The 21,879-nt window shown below is 37.6% G+C and overlaps 2 protein-coding genes across 7 annotated transcripts; both read left to right on the top strand.

Moving 5' to 3' along the window:
- The first annotated feature begins 386 nt into the window (after positions 1-386).
- LOC106954202 (potassium voltage-gated channel subfamily A member 10-like) lies at positions 387-9,687 on the top strand. Of its 4 annotated transcripts, none has more exons than XM_015043510.1 (3): positions 387-777; positions 1,001-1,079; positions 7,817-9,687. In XM_015043510.1, the coding sequence occupies exon 3, from the start codon at positions 7,974-7,976 to the stop codon at positions 9,651-9,653; it is 1,680 nt and encodes a 559-aa protein (XP_014898996.1). In that variant the 5' UTR covers positions 387-777; positions 1,001-1,079; positions 7,817-7,973; the 3' UTR covers positions 9,654-9,687. The 4 variants fall into 4 exon arrangements, with proteins under 4 accessions (XP_014898996.1, XP_014898997.1, XP_014898995.1 ...); XM_015043509.1 differs by lacking the exons at positions 387-777; positions 1,001-1,079 and adding exons at positions 6,360-6,912; positions 7,059-7,100; XM_015043511.1 differs by lacking the exon at positions 387-777 and having other exon boundaries at positions 987-1,079.
- A 7,102-nt stretch (positions 9,688-16,789) lies between these two features.
- LOC106954203 (uncharacterized) lies at positions 16,790-20,506 on the top strand. Of its 3 annotated transcripts, none has more exons than XM_015043514.1 (6): positions 16,790-17,038; positions 17,551-18,150; positions 18,239-18,349; positions 18,547-18,605; positions 19,352-19,612; positions 19,925-20,506. In XM_015043514.1, exons 2-6 carry the CDS (start codon positions 17,559-17,561, stop codon positions 19,985-19,987), a joined length of 1,086 nt encoding a protein of 361 aa, XP_014899000.1. In that variant the 5' UTR covers positions 16,790-17,038; positions 17,551-17,558; the 3' UTR covers positions 19,988-20,506. The 3 variants fall into 3 exon arrangements, with proteins under 3 accessions (XP_014899000.1, XP_014898998.1, XP_014898999.1); XM_015043512.1 differs by having other exon boundaries at positions 16,791-17,037; positions 17,549-18,150; positions 18,544-18,605; XM_015043513.1 differs by having other exon boundaries at positions 16,791-16,932; positions 18,544-18,605.
- Positions 20,507-21,879: the final 1,373 nt, after the last annotated feature.

Here is a 21,879-nt window from a genome sequence, read left to right on the forward strand (position 1 = left end):
TGTGTTTGAGTTCAGCTGTGAAATTACATACAAAAATACATCACTGGCACAACCACATGTTGCATAAATGAAAACGGATGGAAGCTATTACAAGTGAAGGTGTGTCTGTGAAAACTCAACTCACACAGGCTCCTTCTATCATTTAGGCTCCAGTGATTTTCAGTAAACACTACACGGACAGAAGAAAGGACAGAGAGGTGAAAACATAGAGAAACGCTGGCACATGACCAGTGAATCCTACACACAACTGTGAAATATGATAGAGAGGCCAAACAAGAGCACCTGGCAGGAAGACGGATCAGTTCAGGACTTTCCCAGCACTGAGAAAAATGAGCCCCTGCTGCACAAACTCAGGCTGACTTTCTTGTTCATTACCCCGGTAAAGGACAGACGACTCCCAATCAGCACTTGCACAGAACTACCACAGTGTCCCCCAATGTCTGGATGTAACTGTTACTGAGTTATGATATTGTTATAACCCAAGGTGCATGTCCTGCTGTACAGCACATAAATAAGACAATGGCACTTGTGTGCAGTGACAGGACTTGCTTTGTGTGTTAGCTGAGACTTATCCAAGTGACTGGAACCTTGTGGTGAAAAACATCTGTCCTCTCTATGGTGTGTGTAACTGTAACTGCCCTGCCTCCTGCCAAAACGTCCCGTTTTAAAGAGATTTGCCATCGCTCCTTAAGACTCTGCCGTCGCCTGGTCACTGAATTAATCTGAGAGGAGCTGTAAGCGGCTGCAGCCAAGCTCCCGTCACCGCAGCACAATGAGGTAAAGGTTTTCTTTGTTTTATACTGAGAATGCCATAGTAGAAATCATTTTCTAGTGTTGTTGTTGATTTCAGTGTTTTTGTTGTTGCAAAAATTCTTAATGTTGCATTGTTGTTTAAAGCTCAATGAAGTATCGCCGCTTTATTTGACCTTCAAAATTTAAATCAGCCAAGATTACATAGTTTGTTCTTTGTATTTAAGATGTTTCGTTTGCTTTGAGACAGGGATAAAAGAAATACTTGGACGAAACTGAGGGTTTGGATGAACATAACACTGGCAGTCATTGAACATCCCGGTCCAATGGTAAGAAATACTGTTAAACTGGCTGGTATGGGGTATTCATAATGACTGTTCGGTTGTTATCTGGCAGACATTGTTAACAGCCAAACAATAATTTATGCAAAGACACCATTGGAGTTTTTTTTTTTATTATTATTATTAATCAAGTAAGTTTGAACATACGAATATTGTTGTGTCAAATGTTCAGCTTCATGTTCTGCTTTATGTTCTGTCATATCAGTCCAGATTAGCACTTGTCTTTTGCTTCGTAAGGAGAAAATTGATCTGGATATTTGAGTTAAGTCTGTATGATTCTGTTTACGGTATATGACCATGTGGGTGACCTGCAGAGCTGATTTCCTGTGATATATAATACTCTTAAGTAAAGTCATCCTCTCCCGCACAGGCGGCTCCATCAATGACACTCCAGATTGTTAGACCATAATTAAAGCATTTTACTTATAAAGATCAGAACATTTACTATAAATAAAAATGTTTCTATATTTATGGGTAACTCCATCCATCCGTCCGTCCATCCGTCCGTCCGCCCGTCCGTCCGTCCGTCCGTCCGTCCGTCCGTCCGTCCATCCAGGCATTGTCTTCTCAAAGACAGGTTTATAAGATAAGTCCAGAAATGAAATGCTGAGATCTCTCCCCAACAACATCTTCTAGCTAATTCAAGGGTTCTTAAGACATTTCCAGGTCATAAGGTTTATTTGGTTCCTCCAGCAAGTTCTGGGTCTGTGCTGGGGTCTCCTCCTTGTGGGACGTGGCCCCATCCAGGATGACAGAACTCCTCAGATAATCTCTAAGGCTTCTTCCTGTGGAAAGAAACTAACTTTGGCCACTCACTGATATAAGATCATATTTATTGGTGAGCCTCACTGAATCAGGAAGATCACTCTTAAGAAAGGTTACTGGCATGCATCTTTTGGTGCCAGACTCTGCCCAAAAATCAGTAAGCCTGCTACACATGGGACCACCACCTGCAGGGAGGGACATCAAGATTGTTTGCGATATGAACTAAGTGACAGCTGGACACTGATTAGCTGTTAAAATATTTGAACAAGCTTTACTTGGTATTTTCAGAAAACATTCTCTTATTGGAAATGCTTTTAGTTTCATTTTTAAATTTTACTGCTCTGTAAATTGATTTGTTATCATGGGGTAAATAATTCACCTACATGTGGTTAATGTTTTATTTGTACTCCTACACAGTTGTTCTGTTAGGTTTTCCTTTTGCTTTTGTACTATAAAGTATGTCAATGAATTTGCTAGAGCTCCTGAAATTTACTACAACTTGTTTTTATTATTTTTTTTTTGTATTATTTTTTTCCCAAATATATCGTAAATGTCTAAAAAGCCAACTAGACATCTTGATGGGAAGATTGTGACCAGCCTTCTCGTTGCAATGACACTTCCTGTAAGGATGCAGTGAAGTCATAGGAGTAAATTCCAGCACACTTTACGCATGATGTTAGGTAACACACCGTTACTGAGCCCACAACACTCCCAGAGAGAGAACATGTTTTTTTTATGATCCCACCTTGTCACGTTAATTTTAGGATTGTATTTCTCTATTAAGGCATTAGGCCCGTTACTAAAGAGGAAAGAGAAGGAGAGAAGGTAATTTGCAAACTTTAGACTGTGAATTAAGTTTGCAGATAGCTTATATCCTGTAACTGTGTTGTTTTAAAGACGCTGAGTTTTTTGTGCCCTGTTTTAGATCATTTATTGATTTTATCTAATAAACTGTTTTTATCATTCAATGACAGCTTTTATGCTTAATATAACATTGTAAGAACATATTCTTCTCTTGTTTTGCATATATTATTATAGTACAATACATTTTATTGTTGTTTATAAAAAAGAGAGCACTGCAATCACAAGGTGAACTGCTTAAACCCATGAAGCAGTCAAAAATAGTTCTGCTTTTCTAAATCTTTCTCTCTTTGTTTTACTTTTTAGCTCAAACTTTCGATATTGAATATAAATATTAATATTGCATAGTTTTGTTTCTATTCTACCCCTCTGGCTAAAGAAGAACCAAATATTTCCTATATATTAATGTGAAAAATAAAGCCCTTAACCCTGTTTTCTCTTTATGGCCTCAAATCCACAGAAAGCTAAATCCATTGTTAGTATTGTTGTTACTCTTAGAAGATTCCAATTAAGGTGAGTGTTTTGCTTTTTTAACAGTTAAGTGGTGTGGGTTGGTTTTAATACCAAAGTTCTTATGCCCTTGTATTTTCCTGACCCATGCTACGTAATGAAGAGAACCCCTGGAGTGATATATAGGATTACTAGACTGGAATAACCAGTTGCCTTTACAGCGGCTATAAGATTACGAGTCTGGAATATCTAATCCGTGCTACCTTACGTGCTCTTTGAAATCCTGTCATCCTTAATAGATGAGCGTTTGGGCTTTTGAGATTGAATTACCCAGATCATGTGCACAAGATGAGCTGTTCAGACAGCTGTAGGCCAATTAGGCTCTATATATGAGGCAAATGCTCTACCATTGTGGCGGCACAGTGGTGCAGTTGGTAGCACTGTTGCCTCGCAATAAGAAGATCCTGGATTTGAATCCTTGCCTGGGGTCTCCTTTCATGGAGTTTGCATGTTCTCCATGTGCATTTGTGGCTTCTCTCTGGGTACTCCTTCTTCCTCCCATAGTTCAAAACCATGACTGTTAGGTTATTTGGTATCTCTAAATTACCATTAGGTGTGAATTATGGCTATTTGTTTTTATCTGTCTCTGTTTCCCCCTGCAATCAACGGGTGACTTGTCCAGGGTGTACCTCACCTCTCACCTTACTTAGATCACATTGTAATTTCTGATCAAAGTCACAGAAAACAGTGCCAGAGTGCCTAAAGAATATGGGCTTCCTGATTGAGGGCCCCCTGATGTCTGCAGGTCAACCCTTCCACAGTTTAAAGACACAGATGATTTTAGATGTTCCAAATACTTGGATGACTTCAGTAAGAAAAAAAGCAAAAGAAACTCAGGCACAACCCTACACACACCGAGCAAAGGATCTACTGAAATTCTGTTGCCAGCAGACAGAAACCCTGATGTCATAATATTGTCACAATATCACAAGGTGGGACTCTTTCTAAGTGTATCATATCACAAACTGTAAGCAAAAGAGTCATATTCTGCATAAATGTGTCATTTTGTAATTGTAAATAAAGATGGGGGACCTCTGATAGAAAAAGATACCTGGATGAGCTCTAAACCTGAATAAAATTCTCATGACTAGCAGACAAAAATACTACTTACAAACAAAACAAATAACCATTAAAAAGACTAAAAGAATGGAAATCCATCCCAGTGATGCACCTGTGAGGATTTCTTTCTGAGTCTGCAGTTCTGCAGAGTCTTACAGAGATTTTTTGTTCACTTCAATGTACTTCAACTGATCTGTGTCAAATTTTCACCCTTCACATGAAGTTATGTTGGAAAAGCTCTGAACGGAGCAACATATGAATATAAGGAGATAATGATCATTTATTTTTTACTTTTTCAAATTTAAGAAACTATTTTAAGTAGTTCACTAGCTCCAGTTACTTTTGTTACAGGACATGCCTCGTCTTAGTCATTTAATATCTTTGTTTTCTCTGCAGACTGAAAGCTGAGCTTTTCCAATCTAAAGCAATTAAAAAAAAATGTGTTCAATAAATTATGCTTTTGCTTTGCAACAGAATACTAGGAAGAAAATATTACCTTAAAGACAAATTTTCAAAACAGATGGGACAATCAATATAAACAGAAGGTAAATTTTAGCTTAAAATAATTATGAAAGGCATTTCTTATCATTATTATGTATTGAAAGAACTAAATTGTTGTTAAATAGCCAGCAAAATTACATCAGTGTAGTTTTCTCTTCTATTCCAAAAATATCTGGAGGTTTTTTTTTTTTTTTTTCTCTTCAATGTTAAAGTTAGAATTTTCCTCTTCTGGCCAGAGGTCACCGTTTGTACCAGGAGCGGCTCAAAGTCGAACATCTGCGAAGGTGTGCTGAAGGTGTTTCTACTGATGCAGCACCAGTGTAGTTCACAAATAAGCCTGCTGATGGAGAATTGCTTTGTCAACACAGATTGTTTGTCGGTAAGGTGATAGTGTCATCAGGAAGGGCGGAGGAATGGATGATAGATGGAGGGCTACATGGAAGGGTGGAGGGAGGGGCGTAAATCGCTCTGGTACACCATGAGTTCCCCTGAGAAGAGTAACAATGCAGTAACTGCAGTCTACGTCATCCTAGAGTTCATATCTCATCTCTAGACCTCCCCTTTCTCACTTTTACTGTCACAAATCATTTTGCAGTGGAGGGGATTGATTATTTACTTTTGATCTGACTCGTGCAGTCTGTGATCCCACCCCCATCGATGTCGATCTTCCTGCCTCTGTTTCTGGGTGTAGCAAATTCGATAATGAAGTGTTTTAGTGGCAGGTCATGCCTCGACTGGGTTTGTTCTCGTGGCGGGCAATGCAGGAGCTTATGAGAAGGCCTATGCATGTGAAGAATATCGAGTCAGCAATTACTGCTTGTCTGAGCAGATGCACATCCCCACATCTCTTCATATGCATGGGCTTTCCTTGGTTCAGTTGCTTTAGCACAAAGTTGAAATTTAAATTCATGGATGCATGATGTTACCGTGACGACACATAACGAGGTGATAGTGTGTGGTGATGAATGGGGACACCGCAGAGACTGTCAAGTTCTCTGTGACCTTGAAGCTGCGTCCCTGAGAGAGTCTGCAGTGGTCCTGCTCGTACCGCAGTGTTAGAGGGGACCAGCAGACAGCCAGCTGCAGGCTGCAGCAGGATGACAGCCATGTGCACAGAGGATATCTAGCATTAGAGCAGTGGTATTCAATCAGGAAACACAACACTCAACCTGTCTAACCAACTTGGTCACCCTTCTGAAAAAGTTTTAGGAAAACTTTAATTAAAAGTTTAAATCCTTGGAAAAACTTTGTATGAAAAAAAAAAATACAAAGAACAGCAATCTAAATAATGGATTTAATTTTTTAATGGTTGAAGAGACCTTCATCACCCTCTGAGGATACGATCTTAAAATCTGTGCAGTTTAGTTTAACTCTTGACTTTATTAGCTTTATAAACAAATATGAGCTTGAAAAATCATTCCTCAACACTTTGCAAATTTAAGTAAAAGTATGTACAAATGTTATATATGAAACTGGACCTTGCACTTGTTAATAAAAAATGAAGGATTTCTGTGTAAGGATTAGAAGAAAACACAGAAACAGATCAGATGCCAGATGAAATAAGAGTTTGTGCCAAATCAGGATAGATGAAAAACAGTCTGAAGCCCCCAGGCAAACAGATGTTGTTGCAGATATTGACAAGTAGTGTAAAAAGGACAAAAATAGTTCAATCCTGCAAGAGGATGCTTAGTCTGCAGAAAAAAGGCAAGTGAGAGGGACCCACACTCCCTTCCCCTCATCAAACAGCGATTGGCTCCTGCACAGTAAATCTCCTATCACAGAGCTTACCTATAATGTCCCCACTGATGGAGGAGGGAGCAGCCAGAACAAAGCCAGGTGACCCCTACATTTAGTGTAGTCAGATACCTTTGTGGGTGTTTTATTGTTTATCTCTGTTTGTGAAAGAGTGAGAGATCAGTTGTGTACAGTTGTGAGTTTGTGAGGGTGTATTCAGCTTCTCTGGTTTCGCACATGGTGTTAAATTACTCAGTGGGACCTTTAATACAGCTAGAGACACTCTTGATTGGAAGTTTGGATGAGGGAGTGTGAGGGAAGTGGGGAACAGAGCGGAGCTGGCAGGCAGGACAAAGAGGGCACAGAAACTTCTGCAGAGCCAGGGACATGGGTGAGTCCTCACTGCATGCATGTCGTGCCTCTTTGACAGTCAGGTCTGATGTTTATGTTTCCTTACAGTGATAACTGTTTTTGTAAATGTCAGGCTAGTGACAGATAATAACCTATCTGAATTGAAATTCTTTTTTCTACATTCAGGAAAGTGTCTCCAATCAAAGGATGTCGATTCTTACTTCTTAGGTGATGTCCTTTGTTTTCTCACTTGGACTCGTTCACCCTTTGTCGCTAACATGGGATACTTAGCTCACATAATTATGTATCTATCATCTATAATTTCCTTATATAAGATTTAACTCTATACCCTTAACTGCCATGCTATCTGCTAAGCTGAGAATGGAATCCGAGTCATGTGAATCTCCTTGAGTCTTGAAGGGCCCTCAGTGTCAAGTGAATTGCAGCCTTATGGTGTATGTTACAATTTAGTTACCTGTTCAAACCTGGCTAACGGAATGATAAACAGATACGACAGCTGTAAAACTGACTGACAAACTACTTTGAACTCGAATAATTCTGATAGACAATGGAAATTAGGGTTAAAAAATATTGATGTTAACATATAAACAAAAATGTTTAATTTTGAATTAGCTTATGGCATCAGTCATAGATGGAGGATCAGTTGTTTTGCCAGAGGAAATAGTTTTGCTACGCATTATCAGCAATAATGCCCCATATGCTGCATGTAAGCACTTTCACGTCTGATCTTGCAGAGTGTGAGTTTTCGTTTATGTCATTGGAAAGAAATTGAAGCAGAAAAATAACTGTACGTGCAGAGTATCAGATGGCAGGTTCTTTGCTGAGGCAAACAGGAGCCGACAGAAAATCTCCTTATCAACAAAACTAGATTGCACCACTTAAGAAGAATTTAATATGTCTCTCTTTATTACACTATTTTACAGATTAACCAAAGGCCTGAATCCAAACCTAGTGTCCAGCAGCCTGAATGGTAACCAGGAGGAGAGAAGCTCTGGCGCGATCTTCAGCGTGGCACTGGTTGAGGTTCCTTCTCTGTCCCCGGAACCAGATTGACCATCATAGCGAGCATCAAAGCAGGCAATGGAGGTGCCGCTTGTTAATTTTGAAAACATGGACGATGTTGGCATCAACCTAGGTGACCCAAGCGACTCAGGTTACCCGACCTCACCCAACTCAGAGGCTCCTGATCAGAACTTGCTGGCCCACCGGCTGGCTTCTCCTCCTCAGTCGCCACGCAGAGGACGGCGACAGCGTCAGTCTGGGCAGGAAGGGTTTTCCCCCTCCACTCCTCCAACTCTTACCTCCAAGGCAAACTCCAGCAGTGGCAGTCTGATCTCCAGTCTGAAGCTCCTGGCAAACAGTGAGTCTCCCACTGACAGTGTCTTCAGTAAGATGCTAAAGGATTATTATGAGAATGAAGATCTGTTCGAAAAGCACTGCTTGGAGGAGAAAGATGAGAAGGTCGTCATAAATATTTCTGGCTTGATGTTTGAAACCCAGCTCAGTACCCTGAGTAAGTTTCCAGAGACGCTGTTGGGTGATCCCATGAAGCGATTACAATACTTTGACCCAATGAAGAATGAGTATTTTTTTGATAGAAATCGTCCGTCATTTGATGGGATTCTCTACTATTACCAGTCAGGAGGGAGAATCCGCAGACCAGCCAACGTTCCCTTAGACATTTTTGCTAATGAAATTGTTTTCTATGAGTTGGGCCATGAAGCAATGGAGCAGTTTCGTGAAGATGAAGGGTTTATTAAAGAACCTGAAGTCCTCTTACCCACCAATGAACTGCAGAGGCAGTTCTGGCTCCTCTTCGAATACCCTGAGAGCTCCAGTGCGGCCAAATCTGTGGCTCTGGTCTCTGTCTTGGTCATTGTTATTTCCATCTTTATTTTCTGTCTGGAGACTCTTCCAGAGTTCAGGGAGGACAGCGACTTTCCTCCAGGTTTCATCCAAATGATCAACGGAACTGCCTCTTACCCTGCCCCTAAAACTGTGTGGACATATCTCACGGACCCATTTTTCATTGTGGAGACTATTTGCATTATATGGTTCTGCTTTGAGCTTGGTGTCCGTTTTGTGGTTTGCCCCAGTAAGAGTGATTTCTTTAATAACATCATGAATATTATTGACATTGTGTCTATAATTCCTTATTTTGTCACCCTGGGAACCGAGCTGGCCACAACGCCGGACGAAGATATGAATGCAGGTCAGAACATGTCCTTGGCAATTCTAAGAATCATTCGACTTGTGAGAGTCTTCAGAATTTTTAAGCTCTCCCGCCACTCAAAAGGTCTTCAGATTTTGGGTCAAACCCTAAAAGCCAGCATGAGGGAACTGGGGCTGCTAATCTTCTTCCTCTTCATAGGAGTCATCCTTTTTTCCAGTGCCATCTACTTTGCAGAAGTGGATGAACCCCAGACGCAGTTTGTTAGCATCCCTGATGGCTTCTGGTGGGCTGTGGTATCCATGACCACTGTTGGTTATGGGGACATGTGCCCAATTACAATGGGAGGCAAAATGGTCGGCACCCTCTGTGCCATTGCTGGTGTCCTGACCATTGCCCTGCCAGTCCCTGTCATTGTCTCCAATTTCAACTATTTCTATCACCGTGAGACCGAGCAGGAAGAGAAACAAGTGATGGATGCAGCTGCAGAAGCTGCCCAGAAAATGTCAGCTGCTAACAAGTATGGAAGTACCCTTTCTCTCAACAAAAGTAATGGCACATGGCAAAATGAGAAAAATGGCATGCACTGAAAAAGATAAGTTTTTTTTTTATTAATGTCAGAGGAAGATAGACATTCAAATCAAGCATATGTGTTAGTGAGACAGACTCAGTTTATTCACTCATCTTTTTGTACTTGAAACACTTGTGCAAATGATTACAGTATTATTAGGCACCATGTGGTGAGACAACCAGTACACAAGCTGTCTGTCTGCATGTAAATGTGTCAAAGTGCAATTAACATAACTCAGCAACTACTTCTTCAGTAACTCAGAGAATACACGGTGCAGCAAGATATGGTTTCTACAACAGACCAACATTTCACCTAAAAATTGACTTGCTTAGACAGAAATAGTGCATATTTGTCCATTAGATGAAAACAAATCAAGTAATCTGAGCTCACATAGTTCATTGTTAGTCTACACTTTATCATACTCAGCAAAATCAAGATTGGTCTTGGCAGCATGTTCAAGGGCAGGCGAGTGTTGGAGGTGTAACATAGGACATTGGCATACACATTGTCTTCTCAGCAGGTCTATAGGTGCAAATGTAGAGCCTGCGGCACCTCTCCATGTAACAATATATGCGTGATAAATAGCTGGCAGAGTAGCATGTCTGCTATTAATATTATAGCTAGCCTGCAAACTTAAATATAAACTTGCTTAATCTTCACCATACATGCAAACAATTTGCATGCAGCAGTTTTAGTGATCAAAAACACAAGTTGCTTTTTTTATCCACAGGTTTTATTAGAATTTGGCACCACGCCCAAATGAACATGGTTTTAACTGTAAATGGAACATGTCAACACTTGTTATTGTAAAACTGCATCACTTCATTGCACTGAAAATGTTTTTCTGTGTATGTCTTAAGCACTTTAGGAGCTTCACATCATCCATTGTTGGCAGGGAAAATGTGTTTAAGTATACAAGAAATGTGAGATCAAATATATATATGTGTGTGTGTGTGTGTGTATATATGTATGTATGTATATACAGTGACAAGACTAGGTTAGGGCAAAAACAAACAAACAAAAAATTAAGTATGTTTTTTCATCTGCCTTTTTATCTCGTACTTCAATGCATGGCATAGTGGCTAAGCTGAGGCTTAATCTCCATTATCATATCTGAACATTTCATACATACACACAAACATTTTATATATATATATATATATATATATATATATATATATATATATATATATATATATATATAAAGACAATTTATTATGGTATTTTAAACTTATAATAAGAAACAATATATTTGACATGAGATTGAGAGTCATACAATGATAATGAGCTAACTGGGTTTGTGATAACATGTGACTTGTAATTTCCATTAGAAAAACATGAATTGGAACCATTTATGCATGAAATATTTCTGTCACTGAAAACTTAATGTATGTGAGTGTCTTGTTCATATAAATATTGCTTGTACTGAAATGTCAGTGAATGTAATTGTAACTCAGTCAATGCCTTTGTAATCCTAAGAAATGCAATATGGTGATGTGTGGTTCTAAAAGAAGAACATTGTGTTCTTCATCCATTGAAAAAGCTGTACCTGTTAAGAAAATATAATGCAATAAGGTGGCATGAGTAGGTCACTTCAGTAATTAGCACTTTACTACGTTACAAAGCACTGAATATGTTAAGACTGTTACTGTATGTGTCAACATTGTACAGTACAGTGTCATAATTTGCTATGTTTTATTTATCCAGCAAAGAGTGCCTTTCATTAAACATGTACCCAAACTGCGTCATGCTTCCCTCTGTTGATTTTTTAAAGAATTTATTCTGAGATAAAATGTGCACAGGTCTAAGCAGATTTATGAGTTTGAGCTTAAATTTTCCTTATGTTTATTTATAAAAGTGATGAATGAAAGTGTAAGTGTCAGTTTTTTGGCTTCAGGGCTGAACTCTCATTAACACCTCATGTTGGCTTGTTATTAACACCTTCTCACTGGCTGTTCACATTGCTGATATCATGATGAAAATAATTGTGTGATGCGCCTGTCTTATGACAAAATAGAATAAAATCATATTTTTTGTGGGGTTTTTTTTCTGTATTGATATAAATAGGTGGTGTAAATAGCAAGCTGGGGGAGCAGATGTTTGTTTGAGGTCTAACAAGCCTGTTAGCTAATGAAGAACAGAAAAAAGAGTCTGGCTAAACATGGGTGAGATGATGAAAAAATGACTACAAATTGATACAGATGAAAACTGACACTCTTATATTTATTACAAATGTTGAAAATGACAGTGTTGTGTGGGAAACAATGTCTTTGACTGGGATCACTTCAGAAGAAAAGCACCAAGTTAAATATGCAGTGAAAATTAATCTTTTATTACATGATCTATCTTGGCCTCTGAGGCAAGACAGAGGCCGTTTTAATTGTTGTTTGTTCCAAGCCTTCTTATATAAACAAAACATTCCCAGTCAGTCTCTCTAAACTGTACCAAATTTATGTTGCTCTTCTGGATTTTGTTTTTCCTAGGTCAATTTCTGCCATAAAGGTTTTTGTTTTTCTGTTTTGTCGTGCTGTGTTTTTGAGTCTTTTCAACTTGACAACTTATCACTGCGGTCAGCATGCCACTCTTCTGATTTCTGATCGCTCATTGATATCTCACTGATACCCTCTGTTAGCATTTTAGCATTTAAAAAGACAGATGGCTCAGGCAAGGTCAAAGCTAAAGTGAGGCTGCATTTATAATTCATGAGAAGTTCCATGAAGATATCAAATCCAGCCCGCCTTTGATAAAAAAAATCACCCCAAGAAAGTGATTCAAAGACCAACCGGTCCTGTCTCTGTGACACACCAGTGTAGTGCAAATCTTAGTAGAACTAAAAATATCTTTGTAGCATGACTGCTCTTTACTTCTGACTCTCTGAGCTGGTGACAAGCTGCGTCCCTCTGCTCTAAAGGAAACAATGGACGAGTCTCACGCAAAAGCTCAGACAGTGAGTCTCATATCAGTGGATTGGGTTACTGTACTGTCAGCAGACACGTTAATTCAATTCTCAGAGCTGCACAGGCAGCAGCCTGTGCACAGTAGTTTTCTGCCTCCAGAGAGTAAAGTCACCTGGAACTCAGCAAATTGTGTTCAAATCAAATCGCTTAAACTTCTTCAGTTCCTTTGAGAAACTGCAACTCGTCTGGATTTAAACTAAAGAGCACAGACATGAGAATGCTTTGGAGAAAAGTGTGCAACACCAAGTGATTTTGCTATTGATGGGAGCTCAGCTTTGTTAGCGTACAGTATTACTTAAGGTATGGATTCCACACTGTGACTTTGCATTTAAATTTTTATAGCCTGCTCCTTAACTACAAGACTAACATTATGAACTGAAAAGGGATCCAATAATTTGCTAATGGAGATAGGAAACTCAATGTTCTGTCAGCATAATAGAAGATAATGAATGAGCAAATAAAGACACAGTTTTGTATAAAGTGAGGGTCTGGCCTTTTAGTGCTTCACAGAAAATGCTGCCTGTACCTTGTTTTTGAGTACAATATTTTGTGAAAGGGTCAAAAGATGCAATAAAAAATCCCTTCATTCCAAAAAATGTAATTCCATGTGAAAGTTTTAATCAATTTCTTTATACATTGTTTTATTTACTTACATGTTTGCTTTACTTGTAAGCGTAAAATAAGAATACAAGTCCAGCAGAGGTTACAAATGAAAATGCAAAGAATGTTCTTCAAAGCACAAAGTACATTGTTTTGAAAAAGTTACTATTCCCCTTGAACAATTTGAGACTTTTTCATATACCTAAGATAAATACAATAATTTGACTCCAGAAATAACCTGTTTCAGGGGAACTAAATGCAAATATACCTGATACATTTTAAATGAGAAAAATCATGTATCATTTTGTTTCTCAGTCACAAAAATGCTCTCCATTATATTGGCCTGTCACATAAAATCACAACAAAATACTTAGAGGTATATGGCTGTTCAGTGGTAAAATCTGGAAATGTTCAAGGAATCTGAATACATTTCCCTAGTCTCTATACAAACTACAAAAGAGTCAGGGGAATAGTTGTTTTACTACTGCTTCAGAAACATTTTTGGACAACACAGAGCATTTGAGCTTAAGAAAATCCCCAAGAGACCTTTAGAAGTGTTTAAAGTTTGATCTGTTTAAATCGAAAGTAAAACACAAATATTTAGGTTTAACACTTCTGGAAATCTCAGGAAAAATAGAAAAAGTGCTGTAAATACTGAGCATATCAACTTTATCATACCTGTTTTTGCAAGTATCGTTGTGACTGACTAACAATAACTTGCAAAGTAATTCCCGGACAAACACATGACAACAGTGACATACTCTTTAGATAGTATAGACACTCATGTGACAGTTTTGAAAGAACAACTACTTCTAAAAACATGTTAAATGTTTATTTTATGGAGCTAAATAATTTTTAAATTCCTGGAATTTTTTCTTACCACCATTCAGGATACGCAGAATGAGAATACAGTGAATGTTGAAGCACATTATTCAAATAGTACTTTCAGCAATATTGCTTCTATAAAACAGATTTTATAAAACAGATTTATTTAGTTAGTAGGCATAAATTGATCTGTTGTATATTCTTGAGTCTGTTTCTATATGAATTGTGAGCTACTTTATTCAGCACAAATCATTTTATGATTGGAGAGAGGCGCCCCTGGATACACAGAGAAGTAATGACTCAAAGAGATAAAGACTTATGACAGGTAAATGCACAGTGACTGCTCTGCTGTTCTGCTGCAAGCTCCAGAGGTCAGTGACCAACCCTTGTGGGACGAAACGTGAGTCTCACATTTGTAAAGCTTAACACCCATGAAAAATGAAGAAGGTGACCTAAAGTATCACCAAGGGCCAGACAGTAAATGGAGCATTGAATTTGTATGAGCCCAGGATGCTTTCCATGACAACAACAAACTGGAAAAATCAGAAAGTCTAATGAGTATGACTGAGAAAAGGATTCCAGTCATAAATTTTACACAAAGATAAGTCTGAGTAAATCCACATGGAGAGCGAGCCTTACTAGAAGTGATGCAAGTAACTGAATTTAGTATTTATCTATACACCTCATCAATTAAAACACTTATTCCTATTTTGATCAGGAATAAGAACTTTCACTTGAAATTAATGCTTACAATATGCTGCTAAGATATGCTGCATCCAAGACACGATTTATGTACTCTTTTGTAGGTTAATTTTTTAAATCTCAGCATCAAATATGTTTGGTTCTTAAAAAAAAAAAAAACAATCTTAATGTAATGGCAATAAAATTATTTTTATATTACTGTTTCTGTTTTTTTTAAATTAAGTTTAAAAATTTAAACAAAGGACACCGGTATTTTTTTTTTACAATGTCCAACCGTTTATGTATACAATGCACCCATTTTCAAGACAACATGTTCACTGCCCTCTAGTGGCTTCCATAGTCACCAGATCTAGTCAGTTCAAAAAGCGACTCCAGCCCAGTGCTAACCAGGTGCACCTGACAAAAGTGACCTGAGTGTTTAGATCTTAACAGAGTTAAATTTCATTGGTAAGTGTGACACCACGTGGAGATTTGGGGGTACTACAAAACAACCCTGTCTTATTTTTTTATTTTGTAACTTGCACTCTCTCATTTATTTTAAAATGCACAAAATATTAGAAAGACTTGGAATATGTCAGGTTTGACATCAGCTTATGAATTAAAAGCAAGTTAGTGAAATAAGTTCAGGTTATAGACAAAACTATTCTTGGCTGCAAAAAGTCCATATGACAGAAAACTTTTGTCTATGGTTTCTTAGAAATCAGGATAAGACTATTTATAGTGATGTGTCACTGAAGTTGATGGACAGAAAGATAAACTAGAAGTAAACACCTTATTTGAATGAAAACAGGTGAGTCTTTTTCTTTGTGAGATACTTTATCCCACAACACTCACAAATCAGGGAAGGTTAATTAACTATTTACAAAAACTTTACGATTTCTGTCATCTTTGATTGGGTCAAGTATAAAAGACTTTGGTCAAGACTGAAGTAGACTGCTATAAAATGAAAAAGACAAAACATTTTTCCAAATGTGGTTTTTGAAACATATTCCTAAGGAAACTTCAAAAAAGGGAATTTAATATAAGGTTAATCAATATAATCCAGGACATGTATCACCATTTTGAGTATTGCCTTTGTGAACCTGAGTCATGTAAAATGACCTTAATGTCAGCTATACAGAAGAATGAGTCCCTTATTTGTTTTGCAAACAAATCTAAGGTTGCCTTTACTGTGTAAAGGTGTATAATGAATCCCATACCTTAGCAAAGTTAAAATGCCAGCATCACCATACAGACGTTTTAAAAACAGCAGCAGAACTGGAAGAATACTCTTGTAGTGTTTGTGTTGCATCCAAAAGATAACAGAGAAAAGGAAAATAAACGTTTCTGCCTCCAAGCACTGCATGTTTGGTTGAGGAATACAGTATGAGTTTTTATTCTGAAGTCACTATTTAAAAGTTTCAAATTTAAATAATGGGCAGTACAGTATAATGAAATCAAAATTTCAAATATAACATTTGGAAGACTGCTAAGCAACCTCAATCTTAAACTTCAACATGGGTATTGTGCAGTTACATCGACACATGCACAAAAAAACTCTTTAAGCAACATTTGCACTCATCTTTAGAAATTTTCATGAAACATCCAAATCTTGATTTTCAGTACATAAAATTCTAAAATGCACATGAATAGGGAAGACCTGCTATTTTCTGACATACAGCTCAGCAACTGTTAAATTATCTTGAGGATAACTAAATTCCCACAGAGTGGATTACCTCAAGTTATGTCACCAGTCATCCAGTTAGTAAAACACATCAAAATACTGACCCTGACACATAGTGATAAAATATAGTTATTTTGATTTGACATAAAAATATGAATAGTAACCTTAAGAAACAAAGATAGGACGAATTTTAAAATCATTTTTATCAAGTCACTGCATTTTAGATTCTAAAATCTAGATTTAGAAATGTCAGCAATTTCAGCTCTTCAACTTGGGTTATTTTTATTAGGTTTTTCTCCAAAGCGATGAATTCTTATTTTTTCTTCTAGAAAGGCCACCCTTTTACAGGAAACACGCTGACTTCCTAAACGTAGCCGATTACTACACTGCGCAGCTAAAGAGAAACCGTAAACAAGGTCTGATACCGCCGCCTATGTAAACCCGGAAACATAGGTGGACAGGGCAAAATCCCCTGGTGTCAATGTACGTTATCTCAGGTGAAAGCGGCGACGTAAACCCCAGGGGGAGGAGCTCCGGGTCTCGGTGAGCAGGTAAATTAGTCTCTTTATAAGACATAAATCTGTCTACAGCGAGTACCTTCAAAACCCTCGATCTGAATTTTTCGTTCGGATAATTAAACGATTTCAACGGGTAGAGGTGAGTTTACTGACAGATTATCTTGACCATTAGTACGTTTTGTTCTTTCTTCTTTGACTTTTAAACAGTATTTAAAAACGCGTCTCCATTTGTCTCGCAGTAATAACCGTTTTATCTAACGCAACTCAGTTACACTTTCCTGTTTCATCTGCGTTTTAAAGACTGTTTAGAACAGTAGATAAAAAGAAATAAAGCACTGCATGAATTGTAACTGTCTTAATATCCTATGTGTTACTTCAGAAATTAGATCAAGGCATTATGTATTTTTTATAAACTTAATATTTCATCATGTTTATTGAAATTGGCATGATCATGAACGGCGTGAGCAACATTCAAACATTAATTACCGTAATATTCTTAGTCAATAAAGACAATATAACAAGATTTTTTTTTGAAAAAGCGTTAACAATGAGTAAGATATGACAGTATAAATTAATTAGAAAGTTCATGTGATTTTCAACTAAGAGATTTAAATCTGATAAATCAGTACGCTTTTCTCTTCTTCCTCTTAGAATCCACCATGGAAACAGCAATAGAAAAACAAAGGCCTGCTCACAGCCAGATTATTTCTGTGCCCCATAAGGACACAGTGCGTCTCCTGGAGGTTTATGTCAAGCGGAGCCTGAGCCTGAATGATGGCAGTGTGAGGGCAAAGAAAGCAGGGAAGATGGAAAAGTGGGTGACCATGCCCAAAAGGTATAGACGATCCTCCAGCGACCCTTCCCTATACTTGCACGAGGATTTAAATCCCAGTGAACCTAGTGTGCTTCCTGTGGCTGAACCCCAGATGTATGAACCCATGAAAGATCCTGAGAAATTAGAGGAGCTAGAAATCAAGACTAAAAAGTCCAAAAAGATCAAGAAACTCTCATTTTGGAAGACTTTCCTAGGCATTTTCAAGAATGAAGACAAAGAAGAACATCAAGACAGTCCATCAGAGATGTTTGACGATTCAAACCAAGCAACTAACTGCCTGCCCACAACTCAGATCTCCTTTCAAAAGAAATCAAGCAGGAAAAAGTCCTTAAGAAGGAAATTGTCCAAAAGGCGGTCTCTGAGATCAATTAAATTTGGCAAAGATGTCAACTCTACTGATAGCACTGGAGTAGAAGGTAACTGTAGCAGAAACGAAGATTCATATTACTGTCATGTTACTGCATTTAAAAATTGTTCATTAATATCCAAACATTTGCTTAACAGCTGTGATCAGCGTTGAACCAACATACGCCTACTATGAGAAAGTATCGGAAGAATTTGAAAAAATTGTACATGAGGTCAAAGAACAAGAGGAAACGGAAATTCTGTCCAATGGTAAGAAATCGGTTATTTTGCTCGTAGTTTGCAGCTGTTAAAAATAGTTCATTGCTGACAGTATAGTGTGTGAAAAAATAAAAATCTGGAACTGGAAGTACTAAAGGGAAGAAAAACATGCATAGTAGAATTATCATTTAAACAGTTTCTGTTTAACCTGTTCATAGTTCCTGTTTGTTTGTGTTTATTTTCAGAAGAAATTATCAAAAGGATTATTGCTTTGACCATACAGGAGGGTGATGCCATTGATGGAAAGGTGGGTATTTCCTCCGATTGTCAGTGAAAAAGTATTAGTTGGAAATAACAGAGTAGTTTTTAATAATTGGATATACCAGGGTTAAGAGCTAAAGATACAGTAATGATATGGTTGACAAGGAAACAAGTGTTTTAAATCTAAAAGTTGAAAAAGAATTTTAAAAAGGACAGTTAAGTTCAGGCTTTAAATCATCGATCTGTACCTCTGTCTGTTAGAGGCATGTTTTTGAAAACACAGCAAGAGTGGCTAAGTTTAGAAAGGAGGAAGAGCTTTACAGAGTACATGTTGAGTCATAGCTTTGAAAACCAAGCACAGGTCATGTGATTGCTGTGCCATATGGTCTGCTGAAACACTTTTACATTAAATCACCTTAGATCTATAAGTGAACAAGCCAGCAGTACTTAATTGTGTGTGTATTGCAAAATGTAATATAAGACAAAAAGGTTTTTACCCAGTGATTTCCTGTTTGTATTTTCTAATGCATCACTTTAAAGTTTTTTATTTATTTATTTTTTACTTAAGCTGTTGAGTATTTGGAGACTTTTAATATTTTCTTGCTCCTTAAAGTGCACACAGTACAATGAGAAAGTATTGCAGTGAGTCAGCTCCCTAACAGCTTTCAAGTATTCATTAACCACATTTATGGAATTACTTTGGGTTACAGTAAAAGGCTCGTCTTTGCTGTGTTATCTCAAGTAAGTCAAAACATACATAACTGGTAGCTCTATTGTCCTTATCTCCTTCAGCTGAAAGATAACCCCATGCTGAGCAGCTTTTTCCAGCGCATGTCTTACTCCTCCTTCCAGAAGATGGCAGATGCTTACCTGGAGAATGAGGCAATGCAAACCCACAAGCCACCCACTGTGCTACCTACAGCACCCGAGCTGGTCAAACTGGCTTTCACTCTTGACTTCACAGCCAGGGTAGCTGGGCTTTCCAAGCAGAACATTGGTCACATCACTTGTCTCGGAAACCGTTATCTGCAGGACCGATTTGAATACAGACAGGTGAGAATGCTAAAGAATGGATTCCATGTTTGCTAAAGACAAATTTCTTGGATTTTGATAGTTTTCAAGCATAAGGAATGCCAAGCTCTAATTTGTACCTGTTAGGTTGTTTCTATTGTGAAGATGGTACAAATACTGACGTTTCTTAGGATGACAATATTTACACAAGCAAAAACCTTAGCTGTTTAGAACCTCACTATACATTGATAGCAGAAGTCAAGCGATATCTAACTGCAAAGTACAAATGCAAAAATGGAAAGTTTACAGACTGACTGAAAATTATGTTTTAATATATTTTCTTGTTTCTTTCAGGCATGCACAGACCACCCTTGGTCTGACGATGACGTAGACAATGTTCCTCTAACAGGCAAATGAAACTGAGATCTACCCAACTATCCACATCCCCATAGATGCGACTACAGATCTGCACAGACTTCACTTTATGAACACTGTCTGAAAACTTACATGTGCTTGAAAGATTTTACTAAGCTGTGACTGAAAACCTCTGAAAATGTGACACAGCAGGATGTTTTCTCAGAAAGCTGTCACTTGACAGACCAATGGCCCTAAACCCAATCTTAGTGAGCCAGCCACCAAAAAGTACCGAACTGAACTGTGATAGCACTTTGTTAGATTCATATTTAGGTGCTTCTCTAAGAGACAACTACAATGTAAGGCTTTTTTGCCAAATTTGAAAATTTGTTGATTTGTAACAATAAGAAAAAACAGTGCAATATTTTCTTCTTTATGGGTAACTCTGAGCTCTTGTTAAATATGCATTGTGTGCACCAAAACTGTGACTTTTTGTTATGAATGCTGGCATTCATAATGTCAACTCTGATCTTGTTAATTATTGAAATGAGTTTTATCTTTTAATAAACATATGCTTCTTAACATGGTTGGCAGCTCTTTGATTCACTGACATGTAAGCAGGAAACAAACTAGAAATGAAGTACAGCTTGTCAAAAGTAAAGACCTAGTTCTCATAAGTGAAGAAAAGCATTATGTGAGCTGAACTGCTCCTTCTCCTTTGTGTGGGGAGGGTGAAGTTTATCTGAATGAGTCAAACTGTTGATACACCTGGTGGATAAATAGCTGCTTGGACTTGTTTCTAAGAAAGGGCAAACTCACAGGATTAGTTTTTTTTAATTTGCATTAAAATGGATTTGATCTACTTTCACAACTCAAACTTGGATCAAACTGGGGTCATGAGACCAACAGGTGTATAGATAAGTTCATTTGCAGATAACCAATAACAGGTCACAAGACTACATGCTAACTTGTAATTACAAGATGGTATGTCTGTCAGCTATTATGACTAAAGTGAACATGATGGCTCTGCTGCAGCATGAGACATGCATAATTACCAGAAATGATGATTACTCAGGGGAAAATTACTACATCCAGTGCACTGCCTAGCAACAGATGAACTTACACACATCAGAGAAAATGGCACAGACAAGTGGACTGCTATGTTACCTGCTCATACAAGGAGAATAATTCATGTAAATATGGCAAGAATCACAATAAAATGCTAAATATAATGCAAAGCCAAGTTATAATTTGACTTAAAAATCTGGACTTCAAAAAATATTTCCACATTAATAATAATTGTATCATCAATTGACAACACATAAAAACTGACAGGTGAAAGCAAAAATTCAAATATTGCTCAAGTGACATGTTCAGTGACAAGTTAACTACTTTCTCAATCAAGATAATGCACGATTGTGTGATCAGTTCTCAAAGATGAATTGTCAAGATGATGTTGACTCACATGCTAAAGCTACACTACAAAGAAAAAAACATGATTTCTGGTTGCAGACAGTAGTTTTAACATAGAATTAGAACTACGATTCAGTCAGACCTCAAGCCCTGGACAATATGTGAACTCTTATGAAGCCATACTTTGGTTTGAATGGTTTTGCCTTTGTAATACCTTTAACATAAGAAATACTCATTGTGGGTATTGGGAATTTCACAATTTGCTTTTCTTTAGACTAGAGAACAAAAGCAGCAACTTAATGTTGTAAGACTGGTTTGAAGGGTTTCCAGTTATGACAAGACTGGAAACGTATATTAAATCTTGCCACAATTCAAATTTGTGAAGTTAAGACTTCACAAATTTTAGTTTAATGTTGATGCATATAGAATAAATAAGTATATTTGTTGACCTTGTGTTTGGACATTTGGCTTTGTCTCTTCAAGTTAGTTTTTATGTTTGTGTGGTCTCACAAATTGACTCTAACCACAAGCAGCGATGGGAT

Source organism: Poecilia latipinna, unplaced genomic scaffold, assembly GCF_001443285.1.
Source record: "Poecilia latipinna isolate Pla-1442-1.1 unplaced genomic scaffold, P_latipinna-1.0 Scaffold637, whole genome shotgun sequence".
In the NCBI taxonomy this organism is placed as follows: Eukaryota; Metazoa; Chordata; class Actinopteri; order Cyprinodontiformes; family Poeciliidae; genus Poecilia; species Poecilia latipinna.

Bases quoted from the DNA above. Each gene is read 5' to 3' on its own strand.
- LOC106954203 (XM_015043512.1), top strand. From the start codon at position 17,559: ATGGAAACAGCAATAGAAAAACAAAGGCCTGCTCACAGCCAGATTATT. The intron at 18,350-18,543 runs GTAAGAAATCGG...GTTTATTTTCAG, and splicing joins AACGGAAATTCTGTCCAATG to AAGAAATTATCAAAAGGATT. The intron at 19,613-19,924 runs GTGAGAATGCTA...TGTTTCTTTCAG, and splicing joins ACCGATTTGAATACAGACAG to GCATGCACAGACCACCCTTG.
- LOC106954202 (XM_015043510.1), top strand. From the start codon at position 7,974: ATGGAGGTGCCGCTTGTTAATTTTGAAAACATGGACGATGTTGGCATC.